This window comes from Salmo salar, chromosome ssa06 (genome assembly GCF_905237065.1).
Source record: "Salmo salar chromosome ssa06, Ssal_v3.1, whole genome shotgun sequence".
In the NCBI taxonomy this organism is placed as follows: Eukaryota; Metazoa; Chordata; class Actinopteri; order Salmoniformes; family Salmonidae; genus Salmo; species Salmo salar.
In genome coordinates, this window is record NC_059447.1 from 36,148,071 (window position 1) to 36,172,565 (window position 24,495).

At 45.6% G+C, this 24,495-nt stretch overlaps 2 protein-coding genes across 3 annotated transcripts in view; one reads left to right on the forward strand and one right to left on the reverse strand.

The window, feature by feature from the left end:
* The first annotated feature begins 4,985 nt into the window (after positions 1 to 4,985).
* LOC106607179 (transmembrane ascorbate-dependent reductase CYB561) lies at positions 4,986 to 14,492 on the forward strand. 2 transcript variants are annotated; one of them, XM_014203864.2, is made up of 6 exons: positions 4,986 to 5,445; positions 6,370 to 6,596; positions 8,368 to 8,466; positions 11,272 to 11,375; positions 11,559 to 11,716; positions 12,658 to 14,492. In XM_014203864.2, the coding sequence occupies exons 2-6, from the start codon at positions 6,386 to 6,388 to the stop codon at positions 12,851 to 12,853; spliced, it is 768 nt and encodes a 255-aa protein (XP_014059339.1). In that variant the 5' UTR covers positions 4,986 to 5,445; positions 6,370 to 6,385; the 3' UTR covers positions 12,854 to 14,492. The 2 variants fall into 2 exon arrangements, with proteins under 2 accessions (XP_014059339.1, XP_014059338.1); XM_014203863.2 differs by having other exon boundaries at positions 6,379 to 6,596.
* Positions 14,493 to 14,560: 68 nt separating this feature from the next.
* Positions 14,561 to 24,495, reverse strand: part of LOC106607178 (protein TANC2) — a 147,105-nt gene continuing 137,170 nt past the window's right edge. The window contains 12 exon segments of the mRNA XM_045720468.1: positions 14,561 to 18,079; positions 18,082 to 18,629; positions 19,126 to 19,226; positions 20,209 to 20,355; positions 20,476 to 20,567; positions 21,437 to 21,466; positions 22,687 to 22,819; positions 23,031 to 23,206; positions 23,448 to 23,571; positions 23,734 to 23,867; positions 23,964 to 24,057; positions 24,144 to 24,329. Coding sequence (XP_045576424.1) covers positions 16,656 to 18,079; positions 18,082 to 18,629; positions 19,126 to 19,226; positions 20,209 to 20,355; positions 20,476 to 20,567; positions 21,437 to 21,466; positions 22,687 to 22,819; positions 23,031 to 23,206; positions 23,448 to 23,571; positions 23,734 to 23,867; positions 23,964 to 24,057; positions 24,144 to 24,329 — 3,189 coding nt within the window. The 3' untranslated portion in view covers positions 14,561 to 16,655.

Sequence of the window (24,495 nt, forward strand, 5' to 3'; positions counted from 1 at the left end):
ATGTCTTACAGTATGCAGTATGTGCATGTTCATTCTACACCTTTCATTTTCATTCCATTACAAGTAAAAAAGTTCAAACAGGAACCAAATGGCTATTAGTTAACTTACTGATGTTTGTCTCTTTATGTAACGCCCTGGCCATAGAGAGGGGTTTTTTGTTCTTTATTTTGGTTAGGCCAGGGTGTTACATTGGGTGGGCGTTTTATGCTCATTTTCTATGTTGTCTGTTTCATTGATTTTGGCCGTGTGGCTTCCAATCAGGCACAGCTGTTGTTGGTTGTTGCTGATTGGGAGTCACACATAAGTGCCTGTTTTTCCATTGGGGTTTTGTGGGTAATTGTTTCTGTTTAGATCATTTCCGAACAGGACTGTTTGGCTGTCGGTTATCTTGTTTTTGTATAGTGTTCTGACGTTAATTAAATACAATCATGATGAACACTAACTCCGCTGCGCCTTGGTCTACTCTCTCTCCCGACAGCCGTTACAGAATTACCCACCAAAAACGGACCAAGCAGCGGAGGAAGGAGCAGCGCAAGGAGAAGAACCAGGAGAGGAGCTATCTGGAATCGTGGACTTGGGAGGAAATCCTGGACGGTAAAGGACCATGGGCTCAAGCTGGGGATTATCGCCACCCGCAGTGGGAGATCGAGGCGGCGAGAGCTGAGAGGCGCTGGTATGAGGAAAGGGAGCGCAGCAGACACGAGAGGCAGCCCCCCAAAAAAATTTGGGGAGGCACACGGGGAGATTGGCGGAGTCAGGTGGTAGACCTGAGCCAACTCCCCGTGCTTACAGGAGGCAGCGCAGTACTGGTCAGACACCGTGTTATGCGGTAAAGCGCACGGTGTCCCCAGTACTCGTTCATAGCCCGGTGCGCTATAGGCCAGCCCCCCGCAAGTGCCATGTGAGTGCAGGCATCGAGCCAGGACGGGTTGTGCCAGCTCAGCGCGTCTGGTCTCCGGTGCACCTTTTCGGTCCAGGTTATCCTGCACCGGCTCTGTGTCTCCAGAGCGCTGGGAGGGCCCAGTTCGCCCAATGCCTGCGCTCCGCCCGTGCCGGGCCAAAGTGGGCATTCAGCCTGGAGTGTGGGTAAGGAGCCTACGTACCAGAACTCCAGTGCTCCCCCACAGCCCGGTTTATCCTGTGCCTCCTCCACAGACCAGGCCTCCAGTGGGTCTCCCCATCCTGGTCTCTCCTGTGCCGCCTCCACGGACCAGGCCTCCAGTGGGTCCCCCCATCCTGGTTAAGCCTGTGCCTCCTCCACAGACCAGGCCTCCAGTGGGTCTCCCCATCCTGGTCTCTCCTGTGCCGCCTCCACGGACCAGGCCTCCAGTGGGTCCCCCCATCCTGGTCCGTCCTGTGCCTCCTCCTAGGACCAGGCCTCCAGTGGGTCTCCCCATCCTGGTCAGTCCTGTGCCTCCTCCTAGGACCAGGCCTCCAGTGGGTCTTGCCAGTCCGGAGCCGCCAGAGCCGCCCGCCAGTCCGGAGCTGCCAGAGCCGTCCGCCAGTCCAGAGCCGCCAGAGCCGCCCGCCTGTCCGGAGCCGCCAGAGCCGCCCGCCTGTCCGGAGCCGCCAGAGCCGCCCGCCTGTCCGGAGCCACCATCGCCGCCCGCCTGTCCGGAGCCACCATCGCCGCCCGCCTGTCCGGAGCCGCCATCGCCGCCCACCAGCCGGGCGCAGCCATCGCCGCCCGCCAGCCGGGCGCAGCCAGGGTCGCCTGCCAGCCGGGAGCAGCCATCGCCGCCCGCCAGCCAGGAGCAACCAAGGTTGCCCACCAGTCCTCCGGCGTGGCCAGGGGCGCTACCTAAGTGGGCAACGCCGAGGGTGGAGCGGAGGGGGGGGGTACTGTAACGCCCTGGCCATAGAGAGGGGTTTTTTGTTCTTTATTTTGGTTAGGCTAGGGTGTTACATTGGGTGGGCGTTCTATGCTCATTTTCTATGTTGTCTGTTTCATTGATTTTGGCCGTGTGGCTTCCAATCAGGCACAGCTGTTGTTGGTTGTTGCTGATTGGGAGTCACACATAAGTGCCTGTTTTTCCGTTGGGGTTTTGTGGGTAATTGTTTCTGTTTAGATAATTTCCGAACAGGACTGTTTTGCTGTCGGTTATCTTGTTTTTGTATAGTGTTCTGACGTTAATTAAATACAATCATGATGAACACTAACTCCGCTGCGCCTTGGTCTACTCTCTCCCCCGACAGCCGTTACACTTTATCAGTTTTTTTCGGCATCATGGTGGTAGTGCCTTCATCCACACACCTAATAAGAGAGAGAGCCATCTTCAATTGAAATATGAAATGTGCCCCACTTACAACATAAAGTAAAATGATGTCATAAGTCAAACATTGACCTAGACACGTCAATTGAGTTTCAGTAAAGCAAAAGTTGGCTATTTTTGTACCTTCCCATTTATGACTATCTACGCTACAGTACATGATACGGTCAGCAAATATAGTTTTTTAGAACGATCAACAGAGTGTGGGAATGATGAGTCTGTCTGTCTGCACACTAGCCTACTAAAGAGGGAGATCAACCATAGAGTGCAACCTTCACATAGGCTACAATGGTTACTTCCCCGTGACGCAATATCACTTATCTGATACCTGGCCCAATAGGTCTAATGAACCCAACGTGCTACTCAAATTTTTGGGACTTGAACCATGGCTCCTGCGGAAGCATACAGAGGCAAGTTTCTAACGGACTATGCCAGAATAACCCAGACCTCTGGACAAGAGCAGCAGGGCCGGCTCCAGGAATAAGCGACATAAGCAATTGCTTATCAGAAAATAACTCTTACAAAAAACGTTTTACTACTTAGGGGTCTTAACCTACAGTTACAATAGTAGAATACACAAAGTGCAATTTAGAAATGTGGTTGTGTTCTGTTTAATGGATATATAAATGAGTCTAGCCAGCTATGTAAACTTGTAGTAACCATGACTGAATACCGACCGTGCAGGCAGGGCATGTGCCTAGGGGCCCCTGACTTTTAGGAGCCCCCATTAATTGTGTTATTCACTCTCCCTCAGATATCATTAACATGGCATAAGTATTGGCAAAATGTGTAGATTTGCAGGAAAGTGGCTTAAAAACTGCAAACATTTATCTCCACCCCATGGCAAAATTTGTTGAATTGCATTATTGTTGATTGTTGCATTAATCCATTTTCAGTCCTGTGGCCTTCTCCAAGTGAGATTCTTATTGAATATATTAACACTAAAATTAAAACGATTTAATAACACAATACAACAAGTATTTAATGAGGCCTTATTTTGAGGGCATCGTTTTGCTTTACTACAAAACGTTGAAAGTGTCTGCTTCTATATTAGCCTACTCGGGAAATCACATTAGGGCTACGGCAAATTTCCTTACGTGAACTATCAAGCGTAACGCAGCCTTTGGTCACGAAGTCCTGAAGTCTTTGTCTACCTCTCATGGATAATTTGGGGAAGTGGTATATTCACAAGCGGAGCTTCCAAGTTCTGCCATCAAGTGTTTAGGTGTGGTGTTTTGCTGAGATGTGTGATTTAAAGGTATATGACGTAGATGCAGAATGTACACAGAGCGCGAGACTCAACTTCTCCACTGTTTTGGCGCCCTGGCTGTCACGCTGTGAAGAGCTTGAAGCAAACGCTTGCACATGCGCAGATACTGTGTGTGACTGCGTGAGACAGAAGTCTTGCATCTCGCTCATCTCAATATCGGTTGTGCTCCTCATGGCAACATCATTTCGCTGAGTCTACCTTTAATTAACAAAATGTCCTAAATAATATTATGCAACTAGACAAAATATTGTTACACCGATTTGTGGGATAAACCTAGATTTTCAACATTAAGCCTAGCAGATTACGTTGCCAAACTATTCAGATAAAGTCATGTCCATAATTATTGGCACCCTTGATAAACATTTGCAAAAAATACTGAGCTAGGCTGTATTGTATGCTCAAAAAAATGTGGAAATCATATTAATTTATAATAATACAGTTGCTCAGAGAGAAAAAAAGTGTTTAACAAGTAGCATAATCTAAAAAAGATAGGAGTCATAATTATTGGCACCCCTGTTTTCAATACTCTAGCACCCTCCCCTCGCGAGGATAATGACGCTGAGCCTTGAAATGTTTTATGATATTGGAGAACATGTTGGGAGGGATCTTAGTCTATTCCTCCATACAGAATCTTTCCAGATCCTTGATATTCTTCGTCTGCTCTTATGGACTGCCCTCTTCAATTCAAACCCACAGGTTTTCAATGGGGTTCCAGCCCAGAGACTGAGATGACCATTACAAAATGTTGATTTTGTTGTCAATTAACCATTTCTTTGTGGATTTTAATTAGTGCTTGGGGTTATTGTCTTGCTGGATGGTCCACTTGGCCTCTACCTAGCAGAGGCAACCAGGTTTTTGGCTAAAATGTCCTGGTACTTGGTAAAGTTCATGATGCCGTTGACTTTAACAAGGGCCCCAGGTCCAGTGGAAGCAAAACAGCCCCATAACATCAAAGATCTACCGCCATATTTTACCATAGGTTCATAGCCTCGGGAAGTAGGGATGCTAAGGGCGCTGCAGCACCACCTTAAAAATCATAATAATAATACAATAAAAAAATTACAAAATAAAAACATTTAGATATTGTGGATACATTTTTTCCCTAATAAAAGTAGGCCTTTAATAGTCCTGTATTGGCGGACGGATATAGCCACATGCAGCATGGGCAAAAACTTACTTTGAAATATTAGTAATTACTTTGAAATGTTGAAAATGCCTACTTGAATTAAATAAACTGTTCTTTCCTGCATCTTTATTTTCAACATAAACATCTAGAGCTGTGTAAACGCAGGCAGAGCAATTCTGAAAATTTCTTCCACTAATTGCTCTTTTGAAAAATCACATCCGATCTTTTCACGTCAACTCTTTTTCAACGCTGATCTGATTCAATTAAAGTAGTCAACTAATTGGTCATTATGCCTTTTTAATGGATTGCTTTGATTCACTGCGGGGTCTGCATCTGCAAGGACGCCCTGGTAATAGACCTTTGGACATCTTCGTCAGTGCGGTGCCAGACATCATCCTCTCTGAAGGCTGTTTGTGCACCTCCCTCCTCTACGTTTGATGCTAATTGAAGGGAGGGGGAGTGTATAACGTATTTCTCTGTCAACTCAACGTTTAGCTGCGCCACTGTTTCTGTCACGACCAGTCGACAGATCCACCCACCCGCGACGTTTTTGTGGTGCGAGTAAGATAACGCTAAAGAGGATTAAGATAAAGCTTATTGTGAAATATTTAGTGGCAGGCCTAGGCTATAGGACTTTATGGCGTTTCTTTAGTAATGAGGTTACTACGAAAATTGTAGGCGTATCTAGGAACCAGTCCAAAACACACAGAAGGAGCGGAACAAGGATATCCACTCCCTCTCAGACTTGCTGGGAAAGCAGGTTATTTGAGGACCAAACGGTAAGTGGAACATGGATGTTTGCGCTTGAAGTTGTATGAGGATAGGATAGAGCTCCTAGACGTGTGGTATCCAAAATTATAGTCGAGGATAGCCTATAAATAGTGTTTTGTTTGTCAATAGTTTGCTACATTTAATCACATTTCTCACATCATGCACGAGATTTGGTTCTTGTTTCTGACATGCATCCATCTCAAATCCAATCAGTAGCCTAAAATAAGGGTTGACGTTTCGTAGCAGGTTAGGAGAGCATTTTTGTTAACTAACTCTTTTCTTAACCTAATTATTCTAACCTACTAGGTTAATTCTCCTAACCTGCTGCATAAGTTCTCCTTAATTATGAGAGTAACTTTCGACCCTAGTTGTATACCATCTAGTAAAAAACAAGGTGTAGGGTAAGCAACACAATTTTAACTGAATACACACACTTTGAATAAAAACGCTGTCCTACTCCTATAACAAATATTAAACTCAATACACAATCACATTGAAACTTTGAATAAACAGCATTTAACAAACTGTTATTCAACTGAAGAGCAAACACCTAGTCATGTAAGTGTTTTTCACATGGATGTGGTGAAGTTTCCCAAGTTTAGAGCTCTGCAGTCTCACATGCACATCATCACATGAGCCCAGAAGCAGCGCAGGAAAGGATGCTTCTGTTTATCTCAATCCTGGAGGCATGACTAGACTGATCCAGTATTTGGTTATTTCTCTGACTCTTTTAGGGTGGTGACTGGTAAGAGACTAGGTTAAGATTCAGATCACAGGTTTTCTTCATCCATGAGTCAAAGGTCTTTTCAGAAAGCTATAGGTGGGTCTTAACATGGGCCTGGATGTTTTCCTGGTTGGTTCAGTCAGGAAACTAGTCAACATTATACATTTTTTGAACCACTGGACTAAACCATCATTCTCCCTCTTTCTAGCTCTCCAAGACACACCATGGAAGATAGCCCTCAGCGGGCTGTGCAAGGCCTGGGCTCCTTCCCGTGGTACGTGGGGGGGACTCAGGTTCTGGGCCTGGCCTGTGTGGTGATCACGGGCGTGTGGATGGGCAGCTATCACGGAGGCTACGCCTGGGATGGTTCTGGACAGGAGTTCAATGTACATCCGCTCTGCATGGTCCTGGGCCTGGTCTTTCTCTATGGAGATGGTAGGGCAGAATTGGAATTAAACCAACTAAAATTAAAACCATTCCTCCAGCAATTTAGTTAAACACATTTTTATAAATCGCCTCAATTAATGGCTCATTGTCCCAGTGATTGAATTGGTAATGTAGAGCAATAAAGTAGCTCATTACTGCTGCCCTATGTACACAGACATGGAACACTGGTCACTTTAAATGTTTATATACAGTTTTACCCACTTAATATGTATATACTGTATTCTAGTTGAGGCGTATCTTTAACTATTGCTGTACATATACTATTAATATCAATGTATTCTTCAGATATTCTATCCATATACTGTCTATACATCCCATCATGCATATATACAATGTCGAGTCCGGTGTATATGTATCTCACACACACCGGACTCGACATTGCTAGTCCTAATATTTCTTAATTTTACTTTTAGTTTTGTGTGTATTGTTAGATATTATTGCACTGTTGGAGCTAGGAAAACAAGCATTTTGCTACATCTGCTAAATATGTGTATGCAACAAAACAATTTGATTTACTGGTAGCATGGAGAGATGGAGGTAAATGAACAGAGGGAAGCTGAAGCCACAGTGTCTTTGAGCCACAATGGCAGTTGTCTTCTCTGATGTCTGTTCTGTTAGCCTAGGGGTCTTCTGACCTATTGCATTAGTGTGATGCTAATTCTACACTGGGCTCAGGCACAGGCCCAAGGGCACACTCTGCAACAGGAATACATCCCTAATGCTATTAGGGTGGCAGGATACGAGACTTTATTTTTTGTTTGTTTCTAGGCCGTTGTTTTTCCCCCTCTCTCTGTGAGAGAAATTAGTAATGCAGGGATTTGTTCCCATAAATAGTACTATGAAACACTTACTGGAAAACAGTTGCAATGAAAGCAAAAGTTTTCAGAGTTTTCCATTGGTCCCTGAATCGTGACTGTAATGAGGAAAAATAAGTTATTCAGCCACTGACAATGTAAATAAAATCTCCTTTGTGGTGTCAAATAAAACAGCTGCTTGTTAAGTTAGTCAGCTGTAGTGTTTTGATTCCTAACCTTGCTACAGCAATTGAATTAGGACATTAAACTAATGTTCACTTAGCCATTAGTGTGAGCGGTCAGTCCAAATGGAGCTGGCATGAGAACACCCTCCAGAGGAACCAGCTGTCCTTAGTGGGATCGGGAGACACACAGCAAATACCTTTTGCCTGGAACTTTGTTTCACTGTTTCTGCAAGGTTAATGTCTTAATAATACAAGAACTCAGTTGAACAGTTTGTGTTCTCATCGCATTTCTGTAACATTTTTATGCTAACCAACCCTATCTGTGTTGCTGAGACCTTGGTGGCAGCTACTTGTCAAGTGTTTAAAAATACATTAGTGGTTTTGTTGAATGACTTCTGCCCCACCTTACTTAACCTTCACCTCAAGCTCACTGGGACTAAAACACCCCCATAACTACCCTGATTCACCCTTTCTTTTGGAGCATCATACCTGTTATTGCCCTTGGTGCCATGTTAAATGTGATTATGCTACTATGACCAAAGTAATGACTAACCTTTTAAATGGTTACAGCAGATTAAGGTGCAAAAGCAATGTTTGAAGGTGAACTGTTTTATTTCAAGTTGGTGTATAATCATGTTATTACAATTTACATATTACATGTGAACGTTGTGAAGTCTGACCACTGTGTATTTAGACGACTTTATTATTATCATCTTGTGGAAATGATTCTATTTGAATAGTCTTCTGTGAATGTTAACCGGCCTTGTTTGTCTCTCTCAGCGATCCTGGTGTACAGAGTATTTAGGAATGAAAGCAAACGCAACGTCAAGGTTCTCCATGCTGTGCTCCACCTTCTCGCCCTCATTATCAGCATAGTGGGTAAGGCCTGTGTGGGTGTCTAAGGGCAAGACTTGTTGTTTTGGCCCTTTCCCCTTGAACCCGAACATTCTAAACTAATTTAAATTAGTAGCTATTGTGTATATAAAAGGAAAATGCCTAACCTAGCTAGTTGAATATATTATGAGACATCTCTTACGTGGTGGGGCAAACAAGTGGACTTATCTATCGGAGGGTCATAAATAGGTTCTCTAGGGCCAGATCAGTCATTCAGACTAGAGGTCGACTGATTAATCGGCGTGGCCGACTTCAAGTTTTCATAACAATCGGTAATCGGCCCTTTTGGACCCCGATTACATTGCAATCCACGAGGAGGCTGCGTGGCAGGCTGACCACATGTTATGCGAGTGTAACATCAAAAGGATCTTGTGGCTGCAAGGAGCCACGGTAAGTTGCTAGCTAGCATTAAACGTATCGTATAAAAAAAAAAACTAACTACACATGGTTGATATTACTAGGTTAACTAGCGTGTTCTGCGTGGCATATAATCAATGCAGTGCCTGTTAATTTATCATCGAATCACAGCCTATTTCAACTTTGCCAAACGGAAGACGTGAAAAAAGCACAATCGTTGCACAAATGTACCTAACCATAAATATAAATGCTTTAAAATCAATACAAGTATATATTTTTAAACCTGCATATTGGTAAGAATTACATGTTAGCTGGCAATATTAACTAGGGAAATTGTCACTTCTCTTGCGTTCTGTGTAAGCAGTCGGGGTATATCCAGCAATTTGGGCCGGCTGGCTCGTTGCGAACTGTGTGAAGACAATTTCTTCCTAACAAAGACCTTAATTAATTTTGCCGAATTTTACATAATTATGACAACATTGAAGGTTGTGCAATGTAACAGCAATATTTAGACTTAGGGTTGCCACCCGTTCGATAAAATACGGAACGGTTCTGTATTTCACTGAAAGAATAAACGTTTTGTTTTCGAAATGATAGTGTCAAAGAATGTCGTACTCGTCGCTGAAAATGTCATATGTGAGAGAGAAGGACCAAGGCGCAGCGGGTATGTGGATACTCATTCTTTTAATTGGAAAATGAAAAGCATCCACAGGGAAAAACAAAACAATAAACGGTACTCACGATCAACAACAGTTTTGCAGGCTATCCAAAAACGCAGTGCAAAAACAATTCCCCACAACCCCAAAGACAAACACACACACACCTATATAGGACTTCCAATCAAAGGCAACTATACACACCTGCCTTCAATTGGAAGTCCCAATCACCAACACAACATTAAACAAACAAACCACCTGCCACATCCTGACCAAGACTAAGCAATACGCCCTCTGCTGGTCAGGACGTGACAGATAGTTTCCGGTTTGACAATATTAATGACCTAAGGCTCGTATTGCTGTGTGTTTATTCTAATTAAGTCCATGTGTCACAAGATTCATAGTGGAGAGAAGACCAAGGCGCAGCGGGAATGTGGATACTCATGTTTATTGATTAAAAAAACAAGTAAAGTATCCACTGGAAAACCAAAAAAACAATACTCACAACGGCAACAGTGTGGCAGGCTAAAACAAACGCAGTGCACTCAAACAACTACCCACAATCCCAAAGAAAAACACACCCTTCTATATAGGACTCCCAATCAAAGGCAACTCAACACACCTGCCTTCAATTGGGAGTCCCATCCCCAACACAAACCCTTAACATACAAACAACCTGTCACATCCTGACCACAACTGATACAATACCTCCCTCTGCTGGTCAGGACGTGACACTATGATTTGATAGAGCAGTCTGACTGAGCGTAGGTAGGCAGCAGCAGGCTCGTAAGCATTCATTCAAACAGCACTTTACTGCGTTTGCCAACAGCTCTTAGCAATGCATGAAGCACAGCGCTGTTTATGACTTCAAGCCAATCAACTCTCGAGATTAGGCTTGCAATACTGTAGTGCCTATAAGAACATCCAATAGTCAAAGGTATATGAAATACAAATGGTATAGAGAGAAATAGCCCTATAATAACTACAACCAATATTCCCAGGTAAGAAGTTTTAGAAGACTCATGTTAAAAGGAACCACCAGCAAGGAACTTAAATGTTAGCTTTTTTACATGGCAAATATTGCACTTTTACTTTCTCCAACACTATTTAAACAATTGTTTCATGAGACTGAATTGATTTTCTTTGTATTATATTAAGTTAAAATAAGTGTTCCTTGTTCATTCAGTATCGTTGTAGTCATTATTACGAATGTATACAAATGCGTATCGGCTTTGTTTGGTCCTCCAATCAGTGTCGGCATTGAGAAATCATAATCGGTCGACCTCTAATTCAGACCCACAGCTAGGGTAGATGCACAAATCATCATTATTTTTGAGTTCAAGTTAGCTAAGAGATGGTGATGGCATGGCTCCTCAAAATATAAGGGAACTGGCAAGGTAAAAAAATAAACTAACGTAGTAGACTATGAACATGGGTAACATGAGATGAGACTGCGCATGCTAACCACGAATCAGTGGTGCGGCATGGGAGTGTAAAGCTGACTCACAGTAGCCTGCGTCATGTACTGAGGTCTGGAGTAGTCATGGAAACAGGCAGGTGTATCCAAACCGGTCATCAGTTTAAACGCTGCAATCCTTACTGACTCAAACATTTGGTTTGCAAGCAGGGTCATCATGTAAATGCCCACATATCCATACATGGAGGCAAGTAAAAAAAACACTAAAGAGTAACATTCATTGATTATGTACTAAGTCATAATTGATCAACACAAAATGAATGGGATAGATTGACAGCATGCATCATTGTATCTCCTCAGGTATCGTGGCTGTGTTTGACTTCCATAATCAGAACAAGATCCCCAACATGTACTCCCTCCACAGCTGGTGTGGCATGCTCACCTTTGTTCTCTTCTGTGTACAGGTCAGCCCTGGCCTCTCCTGTGCGCACACACAAAAGCCAAGCTAATAATTTCAACTTTTTCCTTGTATCAGAATTACAATGAATGTACTGTTTGCACTGAGAACCTAGCTGTATACAGGCAGTAGCTCTCATATTACATTCTAATAGGCATAATCGTTTAACATTGGTCCTCTACTCCCTCAGTGGCTGATGGGGCTTGGTTTCTTCCTCTTCCCTGGGATGTTAATGGCGCTGCGGAGCTGGTACCTGCCACTACATGTCTTCTTTGGCCTGGCCATGCTTGCCATGTCCCTAGCCACCTGCTTACTGGGCATTTCAGAGAAATTGTTCTTCAGTATCCAGTGAGTATTACTATGCAGGGGCTCAGTTCCAATATCATACCACCACTTACAATTTAAGAAATGTATACAAATGGCATGGATTTTAAGTGGTATGCTAAAATACAGAAATGCCCATAATTATTGGGTGCTAAGTATTTGGTGGTTCTCCCAAGTGGTGCATCAGTGCCACTAGAGATTCTGGGTTCGATTCCAGGCTCTGTCGCAGCCAGCTGCGACCGGGAGACCCATGGGGCGGCGCACAATTGGCCCAGTGTCATCCGGGTTAGGGGAGGGTTTGGCCGGCAGGGATGTTCCTGTCCCATCGTGCACTAGCGACTCCTGTGGCGGGCTGGGTGCAGTGCACACTGACGCCAGGCGTGTGGTGTTTCCTCTGACACGTTGGTGCGGCTGGCTTCCGAGGGGTAAGCGGCCGTTGTGTCAAGAAGCAGTGCGGCTTGGGTTGTGTTTCGGAGGACGCACGGCTCTCGACCTTCGCCTCTCCTGAGTCCGTAAGGTAGTTGCAGCGATGAGACGACTAACTACCAATGGGATACCATGAAAACAGGGTAAAAAATACATTTGGTAAGGGATGTGCCAGGTGTTCAAGTCAGTGGTATTTTTGTCACTTTGGATCATGAAGTGCTACTACTTTGCCCAGCTCTACCCTGCTAAATCATAGAGGAGTTAATTATTGTACAGGGTGTTTGGTGAAAGCTGGTCTTTTGCTGTCTGGGCTATCTTTATGACAATGTGGTCAGACATGGATTTTAATGATATTGAGTCTCTGCACATCATGACTCATTCTCCTGTTTGGTGCCATATGTTATGCTTAAGGTAATCTTGATAAGTCACATGGAAATATTATAACTAATGATTCTTTACAAATGTTGCCGTTTCACATTAAGATGTACTGTATCACAACAAACTCTATGATATAATACAGAAATCTTTCTTCTTCCCAGACACACATATTCACAGTTTGTCCCAGAGGGGATCCTTGGTAACATGCTAGGACTGCTGCTAGTAGCATTTGGGATTCTGGTAGGCTACGTGGTGACACGGGAGGACTTCAGGAGACCCCCACACCCAGAGGACGAAGCCTTATCTGTGCACTTTAAGACCCTGACTGAGGGGGGAGGGAGCCCCACCTCACCTTAAACCAGGAAACACTCTGGTCTGAAAAGCTACTGTGTGCTCGGGCTTTTATAAAATAAAAATAAAAAGCTGGTCTATGAGAGCTGGCATGTAACAAAAGCCTGCACACCCAGTATCTCTCCAGGACCAGCTGGAGATCTGGCTGATATGCTGTCTTTATTTCATGTCACATCAAGAGCTGTTGTACACCCCCTTGAGGTGAAATGGAGGTATGACAGGACTGTTTTGACTGCTGTCAGAGATTAGCAGTCACAAATGTGCCATATAAAGGCTCTAAAAACAAAATAGCCTGTGCTAAGTGTTCAGTGAGGACAAAGCCGTGTGTCCAAGCCAATTAGTTGTGCCTTCATCCATACTTTAACAAGGAGTAACCTCCAGTATTACAAACTCAACTTCCAAGCTTGTGATAAATGAAGAAGTTGCAGTTCATTGTCACAAAATATTGAATTAATCTGTTGAATTTATTTTAAAGGATGCACAAAGTTGTGACTGAACAATGCCTGGACTTTTGGGGTTGAATTACCCCTAGGCACTGTTGAAGCAGTTTCTTTACCATTCCTTATGTTTGGCTGGGTTGAATTTTCATTGATTCAGGGTTTCCCAAGCCCCCCCCAGAAGATTCATATTTGAGTTTTAACCCTAAAGCACATCTGACTCAATTAGTCAAAGGCTTGATGGTTACTTGAATCAGGTGCTACCACCTATCCAATAGGTTCAGGGCCCAGTTTTTTGCGATTGGATTAAATCGTAGCATTGGGTATTTCAAAACAAATTACCATCAAGATTAAATGTTTTTCAAGACTGAAAGGTAGTGATTAGGATACTCTGTAGAGCATTGCGCTTGCAGGATGGTGGGTTCGATTCTGGAACCACTCATGTAAAAAAAATAATAAAGAAATCGAATGTATGCACGTATAACTAAGTCGCTTTGGATAAACAGCAAATTCTGACTGAAAATTGGAAGGCACTACAACCAAGACATTTCAAGGTGGGGAGGTTTAAACGTTCATTATGTTAAATCGACTGCAGTATAGGTATGTGGTCAGTTATATTGAGAAGTGTCAAATACATGCATGTTCTTTTGTGATATGCAGACATTTTTCATCTTAATTACTTTAATGTGTTTCACTATGACAGTGTAGAAGTAGTCATGACCTGTCCAGTAGAGGGCAAGGTGTAGGCCTACTCAAAAGCCTGTGATCTTACTATTGCAGTATTTGATCTAATCTTGATTTGTAAAATATGGGTTTACAGAATCATTTGTATCTGGACTAAGGGGTCAATTTGGTATTCAGTAAAGATCTTTTATGCGTCTGTGGTGTAAAATGCTCAGAGCTAGTGTAATAGAAGGGAGTTATAGTATTTGTGCCAAACTGGATTTAATTGTACAATAAGCTGCTTATATCTGTATCCATGTTTGCGGTGTATGAATGTTATGTATTGTAATTTGCTTTGTTCAAAGCATCTACTTGTCCTAATATTTAAATCAGTTTGAAGAATAATTTAACTAAGATTACTTGAGATTCAATATTGCTGCCTCTTTTCACTTGTGGAAACTTGTTCTATACAATAGGCACTGCTGACTGACAATTATTAAACCTATATTGCCTTCCTATCACTTATTAAAGATGCATGACTCATAGGTGTGCTTTGTTTGATATAGTCTGTCAACGTGTTTAAGAGACGTCACCACTGATGGTGTGAACAAGCTAAAAGTAAAAGAGCCGACCCACATTTATTTTCTTTGACGTGGTAACCATTAAGTACATTTTACAATCGCTTAACTGGGTTAAAAATGCATGTTTCTTATTACCGTCTCATTTCAAAACACCACAACTCACATATACAGACAATTTACAGAACTCTGCTCAGCAAACCCCAAAAAAGGAAAAATGCCTTCTCCCAAGAGACAAAGATGGCTGTTCCTCCACCCTGTACTCTGCCTCCCTCTCCAAATATTGATAAACTGCTATACAAACAAATATTACATGTTTATATCAGCATGGGAGTAAGCAGAGAACAAACATGCATTTCTATGAGCACAGCATGTACAATTATTTACACGAACTATATATTAAAAAAAAAAAGTTTCTTGAAAATAAATGTTATTTTGGGTGTTAATCCAGACAGGAGAGGGTATTGACTGTAGGGTTAACCTTTGATATTAACAAGCGGTGCATCCAATCAACTGGCTCATTCATTTCCTTCAACGTCCTGGTTGGAGTGTTTATGAACCAATCCGATCGCAGAGCCTCCACCTATTACCAAACATAATCAAGCACACCAATACACAGTAAACAATTATAAATAAATACAAATAAAACTGTTAGCCTACATTTTTGACATTTTAAAGTAACAAATGACTGAGTAAAAATGAAGACTACAGTAAATAAAAATGTAAACTTCACAGATAAGGGGTTCATATGTTCTTGTAAGAGAAGTATCTTTAACTGATTGTTGTTCATACTAAGTGCCAGTAGGGAATAAAGGGTGTTACCAAACTGGTGGGTAAACTGCACTGTAATTGTGTTGCATTGACTTGCATCAGAGGTATGAAATCCATCACAATTGCCAACCTTGTATAGGTAGATCTTAATGTAGCCTAGTCTTGACACCACTTCAGTGTATTTTTTCAAAACATATCTAGTTTCATGAAAGTGTAACCAAAATGTAGACTTGGATGGGTTTGTACGTTTCTGAATATATAGGCTGACTACAACAATTGATAACTCGGTTTAAATCCTTAACCTAAATATTAGCTTTGGACCCATTTCTGTTCTATATTGAATACAATGTTTGACCACCTAAATTCCATTGTTTTATGGAAAGCATTTTGTCGACGGATAAAAATAGTCCTTCAATGACCACTTGGGTAATTTGAAGTCATGTGTGCATGCTGCCAACATCTTTGACCCTTTAGTGGCCAAAAGTGTATGTAGTACAGTGTTATGTTTGAATAACTGCAGATTTGGCTGGTAGAGATAATTCAACTGTAAAAGGAAACATTCAAGTTATTGGAAAATAAGAAATGCCCGTTTCCCAACAGCTTCACAAAGCCTCCTGCATGTCACTTCTTGAGCAAAAAAAAGACAAGCAAAGAAAAAAAAAATCAATCCAATGGAAATAATATATATAATGTATTTTACAAACATAACTTAAATGATAAATATTACTTTTCTTTTTGTTGTTGCTTTTCCTATGTACAAGTATGTTGAAGTCTTTTTTCAGTCACATTTACAGCAGAGAACATAGTCATCTTAGTGAAGGACGCTCTTCTATTGAGTCGTTCTGAAGAAGGCATTGAGAGTTTGGACTTCAACAGGTTAAGCAGGGAAGTGCCCATGGCTTGAGTCTGACCATCCCAGGACAGGCATTCAGGGGCAGGGAGAAAACGGCAGGCAGCGGTCTCTCCTGCTTGAGATCTGGAGGTTTCCAGGTCAGGGTGTGTGGTATTAGTCCTCCTACAGGCTTTTCCAACAGACTCCAGTTCCTATAGTTGTGGATCATCCCTGCCCCCTCCACTTTGACTATACAAACTACTCTGCAAACAGAAGGCCAACATATTCTGGGGTACTGGAGGTGTTGGATTCACCTGGCAAACTGCAGTTTTAGGCTTTCTTGTATTCATCCATAGAAAATGGTTGTGAAGGACAGAGGCAAAGAAGATGCATGGGAGGAGAGTTTAAATGTGTTTGTCTGCAGTAGTGTTGCCTTCTCAGTCTCATCACATACCCTTGGGGTTGTCTCTAAGTCATTGCAAATCAAAATATCTGCAGGCTTATCAGTCCTCTCCCTCAGTCCCTCCCTAAACGTTTGACTCCACGAAAGGTCTCTTTGGTTTGATAGGGGACGTGGGGCCCTGCCTGTCCCTGGAGTGCTGCATGTACTCGCTCTCCTGGTAGGCCTGGGCCACAGGCAGCGTCCGGGCCACCTTGACGTCTGGGTAGGATGGCGCCTGGCTCACGCGGCCCATGCCGTCTGCCCGGCCGTCCCGTGAGCTGTTAGCTGGCGGTTGGTAGTAGTCTTCGTCCAGGAGGTGTCCGTTGTGGGCGTTGTTGGTGCGGTTGTAGTAGGCGATGTGTCCCAGGCTGGGCTGTTGGCTGTAGCCATGCTGAGGGCCAATGTTCCCTGGAGACGTGGCAGAGCTCGTCACCACCGTGTCCAGGGAAGAGATGGCCCAGGAGCGCCCTATTGTCTGCGGTTGTGGTGGCAGGTACTGGTGAGTCCGCGCCGTCTTGTCGACAACGCCCATGAAAGGTGTGTTTCTGGAGCGGAGTGCCTTGTCTGGGTACGTCCCCCCCACCACCCTTATGTCGCTGCCCTGCGGAGGAGACACAGGCGAGAGGTCATCGCAGTAGACGCTACCATCCTCGTAGGACAACTGTAGAGGGATTTCCATCTGCTGGGCTGAGGTGGAGCCCCGGAAGCCTGGGGCTAGATTAGCTGCAGAGACCCCACCCAGGCTTGTGTTGGAGGGGGAGAAGCGGAGGCCTACGCTCTGGGAGTGCATGAGGGGCCGGGGAGTGGGTGCGTGTGGCTTTGGCTCTGCGCTAGTGGCACTGACAGGTCGGCGCAGGCAGTGGGGGTTCTCCGGTGATCCCAGCACCGCCTGGTGCTCCATCTCTAACTCCATCTCCATCTGAGGTGAGACAGGGTAGTACGCTGCTGACTGGCTGCGGCTGATCTGGGGGGCCTGGCCATAGCGCGGACCTCCAGGCCGGTAAGCTAAGGAGGGCCGCTGGGGGAGCTCGTCCTCCATTGGGACCATCTGGATCCCACCATGTTGGTACAGTGCTCCTGCACTGAGGCTGGCCTGCACCTGCAGCGTGGGCCTCCCTTCCAGGGCACTGGGGTATATATTCACCCCGTCCCCCAGCTCAGCCAGGTCGGGGGGGAGGCGGGTGCTCATGGAGTGGGCCATCTGGCTGTAGGCACTGGTGCCCAGCACAGCACTGGAGTGCACAGCAGAGCTGGGCTGGTTGGTGCGTACGATCTGGGCCTTGGCAGGCTGCAGCCACTGGCCCTGCTGGGGAGGCTGCTGCTGGGAGGGCAGCTGGAAGGAGCGCTGGCTGCTCACCTTAGACAGCGGAGACTTCGGCCGGCCGGGTATCTGCTCCGACTGGTAGCGGGCTGAGGCCGACTGTGGCCGGTACAGACCTCCTCCGCTCTCTGAGGTGGGGCTGGCGCGGTACTGAGGCCCCCGGCGGAGAGGCGAAGGTGGTGGGCTGAAGTTGTACGCGTAGCGGAAGCCTGGTGGGCTGGAGAGGTGTGCGGAGGGCTAGGCCGGTAGTGGGAGCTCTGGTGTGTCGGGGAAAGTGATGGGGAGGTGGACTGGTAGCCTTGGCGCGTGGGGGAGGACATGGAAGGGGGGCTAGGGGGCAGCTCGAAAGCCTGGACCATGGAGGGGCCTCCGGAGAGGTAGGGCGAACTGCGGTGGCCCGGGGAGGGGGGCAGGCTCTGGATGAGGGGCAGGCCAGAGGGGCTTGAGCAGGGCTCGGGAGTCATACCCATGGGGAGGCTTTCCAGGTCCTGCTCCAGGTAGTCCTCATCCTCTTCAAACAGGTCCTGCACTGGCTGCATGTCCTCCAGGCGGGGCTCCAGGGACTGGGGAGGGGGCGGGGCCTGCTCTCTGGGAGGGGATGGGGGAGGGTCCAGCTCCTGTTGCTCCTCGAACTGAAGACACTCCTCCTCCACCCTCTGCAGCAGGCGCTGGATCTCCCGGTTGTTGGGGCAAAGGAGGGTGGCCTCATTCAGGTCCTCCAGGGCTGCGTGGAACTGCCTGAAGTGGATACACAAGGGGGTGAAGAGGGGAATATCAAGAGAGAAAAGAGGGAGATTGAGAAAGAAGAGAAAGCATTATGAGGGAGGAGCAGGAGAGGTGGAGGGGGTACAGATGAGCATGACAAAGCATGAAACCAAAGACCGTGAGGGAGTAGCATGTGGTCAAAATGACAACACTACAATTGTTCAAACTACTTGCCCTCACATAGTAGTCAGACAAAGTACACTCTTACACTAAAACATAAAAAAATGAGCCATGACAATGAGCAAGAGAATGAACAAGTCATAGGGCTAAGGGGATACAGGATGTGAAAGCAGACGTGAAAAACATGGCCAAAATGCTCATGAACTCTATTATGTCCCCCTGTAGTCATCTGTCTACAGCGCATTGGAAACCTGGTGATCATGTGACATGAGGGCCCAATTGGATCCTAAGGCTGAGCTCACTCTGCGCTAGTCCTCCGCCTCCCTGTTCTCCCCAACGCTACGGTTACCTGCTGCTGCGCTTGGCGCGGGCTCTGGCGTAAAAGGCCTCGTACGATTTGGATTTCAACTCTAGCGCCTTGGTAGCAAACTCCTCAGCCATCCCAAAGTCCTGCAAGCAACAACAGCAACAGGGCCGACAGTCATTCACAGAGCCACGCGTGGAGCGGTACATGAGTCAGAAATGAGTCAGAGGTGAGTCAAAAATGAGTCAAGAGATTAATGGAAAAAAAGGTTATAGATGAGTTGTACATAGAACCATGTACAGAGTCAAACATGAGTCATATGAGAGTCATTCAGGAGTCTTGTATCAGTCATACATATAACCATACAGAGTAAAACAGAAGTGAATAACTTGAGTCGATGAGATCAATGGAAACTTGGGTTCAGATAGACACCCAAGAAAAAAAAAACGAAAGACAAATGGACGACACTGACAAATAAAAAATAATACACGAGCCCATGACGAAACCATGTAAATTGAGGAATTAAAAACATTGATATGAACACACACAAGTCAGACACATACAAACACAAGACAAACACACATTCACACACACAGAAACCGCTGTTGCACTGCTCTGTCATAAGAACCTCAACTGCCCACTATGGCCCTGACCCAAACCAACCTCCCCGTGCACCTCCTCTAAAGTTACCAGAGCTACAAACACAAACCAAAACCAAGCAAACTATAAGAGGGAATGGAAGATGCAGGGATATGGGCCTAGGTTAGATGAGGCTAGAGTTGAGGGAGATTTACCTTCAGCTATTATGTTGAAGTCTGATCTACTGTACATTTATGCACAATGATATTGCTGTCATCAACCTTTTGAAACCAATATTTTTACACTGCTTAAATCCACGTGCGGATTTATAATCTATCAGAGGAGCTAAATATCTTTGTATGGGTCGTTGTATTGTAAGGACAATGAACAAGAATACATCCCAATGAGGGATAATAAAGTTATTTTGTATTGTAATGTCTTGGTAAACCTTGCAGATGGTAATGCTGTTGAGTGTAAGCAAAAAAGCAGCTCCAGTCACAGCCAGGTGGGGTGAGGAGATAGAGGAGGGTGCCGTGGGGTGTCACTCACATTCATTTTCCTCCGGCAGCGGGACAGGTTGAGGAGGAGGGACACCTTGAGCTCTCTGAAGGTCTTGAGGTCCTCGCTGAAGCCCTCGCGGGGGAACTTCTTTAAGGCGTACTGGTACCGCTGGGCCGCCTCCTTCACTTTACCTTTCTACAGGACGGGTAGAAGAAAAAAACCCTCAGAAAGGCAAGAGACTAGCACGGTTTGGCACCACAACAGTAACCCTCAATGACCACTGTGCTATATTGCTATATTCTAGGAAGGGCTGACCTTGTAGAAGCCATCTCCTTCCTCTATCAGCTTGCTGAGCAGGACGATCATGATGTCGGGTTTGGAGGTGGCCATGGCCCAGGTGGCCGGACCTGGTGGAAGACAGCAGGGGGCATGATGGGTAACGGGGAGTGGGCGGAGGAGAGAGGAGGGTGGCAATGACAGGAAGAGGGGGCGTGTCTCAGAGTAAAAGGACCGACAATGAGAAGGACAAGAGAGAAAGGAGTAGGGTGAAGTTGCCCCTAAACGCTGATCTAAGGTCTGTTTTGTTTTCCCCCTCCAGTAATGGTTTATGTTAGCATTTGGAGAGAGCAAACTGATCTAGATCTGTAGGTACCTAGATCTGTAGGTAGGGGCAACTTCACCTCGGAGTGGAGCGAAACCAGTTGACAGGTCGAGATGATGATGAAGCTCTACCCAAGATAAGTATGGCGTGACTTACTGAGACAGACAGGTTTGGGGTTTCTTTGCCCCTGCATGTGCCATTTAAGCGCTCAGCTAACAGATGGATACATAGATATTGATGTCATACCTGGTGCAGGAAGGATCTGACTCAAGTACAGAATCAATAACTTAATCTCTAGTAAAGCCACTGGGAAAACGATCAACGTATTTATGCGCCAATGCCAATCTCACCCAACATGAACACACAATAATATCTCATTATTAGCCAGAGTTATTCTGTGTTATTCTGCATGCTGTGTGTAAGGGGGACAGGCAAGCACAAGCCATGCCAGAGCAGAGGGGGTTCACACATGCATTTATGGCTTCCCACCAGCAGGGGGAACGCATGGACTGTGGGCCTTGTTGTGTTTGTGTCACAATCTCTTATCGGGCAGTGGATGACTTGAATGGTTAGCTCACTTCACAAAGCCACATATAAAGAGAAAGGAGGGTAAAAAAAGAGGACGAGAGAGTGAGAGCAGAGATGTATATAGAGAGAGGGCAAACTGTGTGTTACCTCGGGGTCGACTGGGAAGAGTCTGATATCCTGATTACGGAGAGGGGCGGAGCCAGGGTTATGAGTGACAGGTTAGAGAAGGGAGTTAGGTGGGTGAAATGAGAGGAAACATAATGGAACCAACCCAATAAGAGGAAGAGAAAGAGAGAGAGAAAGAGAGAGAGAGAAAGAGAGAGAGAAAGAGAAAGAGAGAGAGAGAAAGAGAGAAAGAGAAAGAGAGAGAGAAAGAGAAAGAAAAAGAGAGAGAGAAAGAGAAAGAGAGAAAAGAGCGAGAAAGAGAAAGAGCGAGAAAGAGAGAAAGAGCGAGAAAGAGAGAAAGAGCGAGAAAGAGAGAGAGCGAGAGAGAAAGAAAGAGAGAGAAAGAGAAGAGAGAAAGAGAAAAGAGAGAAAGAGAAAAAGAGCGAGAAAGAGAAAAAGAGCGAGAAAGAGAGAAAGAGCGAGAAAGAGAGAGAAAGAGAAAGAGAGAGAGAGAGAGAGAGAGAGAGAGAGAGAGAGAGAGAGAGAGAGAGAGAGAGAGAAAGAGAGAGAGAGAAAGAGAAAGAGAAAGAGAGAGAGAGAGAAAGAGAGAAAGAGAGAAAGAGAGAGAGAGAGAAAGAGAGAGAGAAAGAGAAGAGAGAAAGAGAAAAAGAGAGAGAAAGAGAGAGAAAGAGAGAAAGAGAGAGCGAGAGAAAGAGAGAGCGAGAGAAAGAGAGAGCGAGAGAAAGAGAGAGAAAGAGAAAAAGAGAGAGAGAAAGAGAGTGAGTGCGTGTGTGTGTTTGCTCGTGTGAGAAAGTGCACGAGAGAAAGTGAAAAGTGAGTGAGTAGAGAGGAGGGAGTGAGTGAGATGAAGAAAAGAACAGAAAGAGGAAGAAGTGAGAAGCTGTGGCCAAAAAAGTGTGTCAGCAAAAGAAAAAGGTGCAACAGCAATGTCAGCAGCAGTAGGAGCAGAGGGAGGGGCCTCACATCCACCATTATAAACATGGTGGAAACAGAGGGGGGTTAGTGGTGACTGGGGAGGAAGGCATGGCGAAGCCTTGGTGAGCACCAAACCACATAGGGAAGAGATTCAGGCAGTAGTTGACAACATTCTAGGAGTCCACTATAGTCCTACAGAGGGGAAACACCAGTATACTAAATAGAACTATAACTGACTAAAGTTGTAGCTAAACCACTGAGGCTAATGTAGAACAATATTGCAAAATTAGAAGACAGTCCTATATACCAGTGTTTTTAAATCTGTGTGTCACTAGTGACCTCTAGTCAGTTCGTACCCATCTTGGCTCCCTTCTTGAGCAGAGCCACCACCACAGAGGTGTTCCTGCAGCCCACCGCCCGGTCCAGAGGTCGCATCCCACTGTAGTCCACATGCTCTATCATCGCCCCGTGGTCCACCAGATACTGCACCTGGAGACAGACGGACGGACAGGGAATAAGAAAGGGAAGATGGGAGTTAAAGGATGAAGAAAATTTGAGGGGGAAAATGAAGAGGAGAGGAGAGAAAGAACAGAAGAGCATTCTACCTTTTGGTACTTATTCCAATCAACAACAGTGAAAACTTTCTCCGTGCTGCACTGCCATGGGGAGGTATTCAACGTGGCAACCAGCGACCACTTACCACTTCTGAGTCTCCGAAGAAAGCGGCCAGGTCCAGGGGGGTGCGTCCACTCTTATCGGCGTGGGCGGTGGCCGCGCCCCTCTCAACCAGGCAGCGCACCAATGGCATGTGGCCCTTCAGACACGCCCAGCTCAGAGCAGTCAGACCCTCCTTGTCCATCTGGGCCAGAGACGCACCTGCAAGAGGGGGTTAAAGGTCATGTTTCCATGGCAGCCAGGGTCATAACATGGCCACTTGGCAGCTATTTTTGTCCATTAATAAATACTACACATACTTTATGTCTTTGCTACATGTTGCCCATGTGGAAGTCAAACCTACACTTTTGCAGTTGCCTTTGTACTTTTACACTAAGTACTCTGAACCAATGAGAGTAGTAGAGTGGGTGGTGGTGAGGTTGAGGGTGAACTGAACTCTGACCTTGTGCCAGTAGGAACTCTGCTGTGCCGAGGTGGCCCTCTGAGGAGGCCATCATGAGGGGCGTGCGGCCCTGCTTGTCTGCCATGTTGACGTCAGCTCCGTGGTTCAACAGCAGGTCCACTATCTGAGGAGGAAGAAAGCAAATAGTATGTAGCTACGTTGGTATTTTTTGTCACCATTGTTCTCTATCATTGCCAGTAGTGTATTTTAATACTTCAAATTGAAGTTGTATGGCTTTGTGACTTGAAATAATAAATGGGTGCGAAATTCAAAAGTGCCCACCCACCTGCCAATGTCCCTGGCGCACAGCGCTGAAGAGAGGCACGATGCCCCGGCGGTTAGGCTGTCCCACCGCTGCCCCTTGTTCCAACAGCAACCTGCACACATCCAGCTTCCCCCTGCCTGCTGCTGCAGTCAGAGCTACAGTGGGAGAGGGGGAAGCCAGGGTCAGTGTGGGTAAAAATAGTCGACAAACTTTGATACAGTCATACACAAACACACCACAATAACACGTACCAGTCTCTCCCCAGAGTGTGTCAAAGTTGTTGATCTGTGCTCGCTCCTCCTCCTCCTCATCCTTCTCTGGCAGGTCCAATAGGTAAGAGGCGATCTGTACAGGAGACAACATTCAGACTTAGTGTGTGTACAGTGTGTGTGTGCTTGTGTGTGTGTGTGTGTGTACACACGCGTGTGTACCTCTGTGTATCCCATGCTGGCCCCTGCTATAAGGGCCTGCTGGACAGCGTGACTCTTGGTGAAGGCTCCTTGGGGCTGTCCGTCAGGGTTCCAGTCACTCTGCATCAGGAACTTGACCACCTGCAGGTGTCCTCGCAGTGCAGCGTGCACCAGCGCACACTGACCGTTCCTGTCCAGGTGGTCCACCTACACACAGGGAGAGAGAGGGTCATTATACACATGCAGACACTGTTCAAAAATACCTATTGGTACATTTTGCCCAGTAGGTGCCAACGTGGCTGCCAGAGAGTTATATCGTGTTGTGTAAATGCATCATAATGCTGTTGTAATAAACCTCAATTGCCAAAGTGAC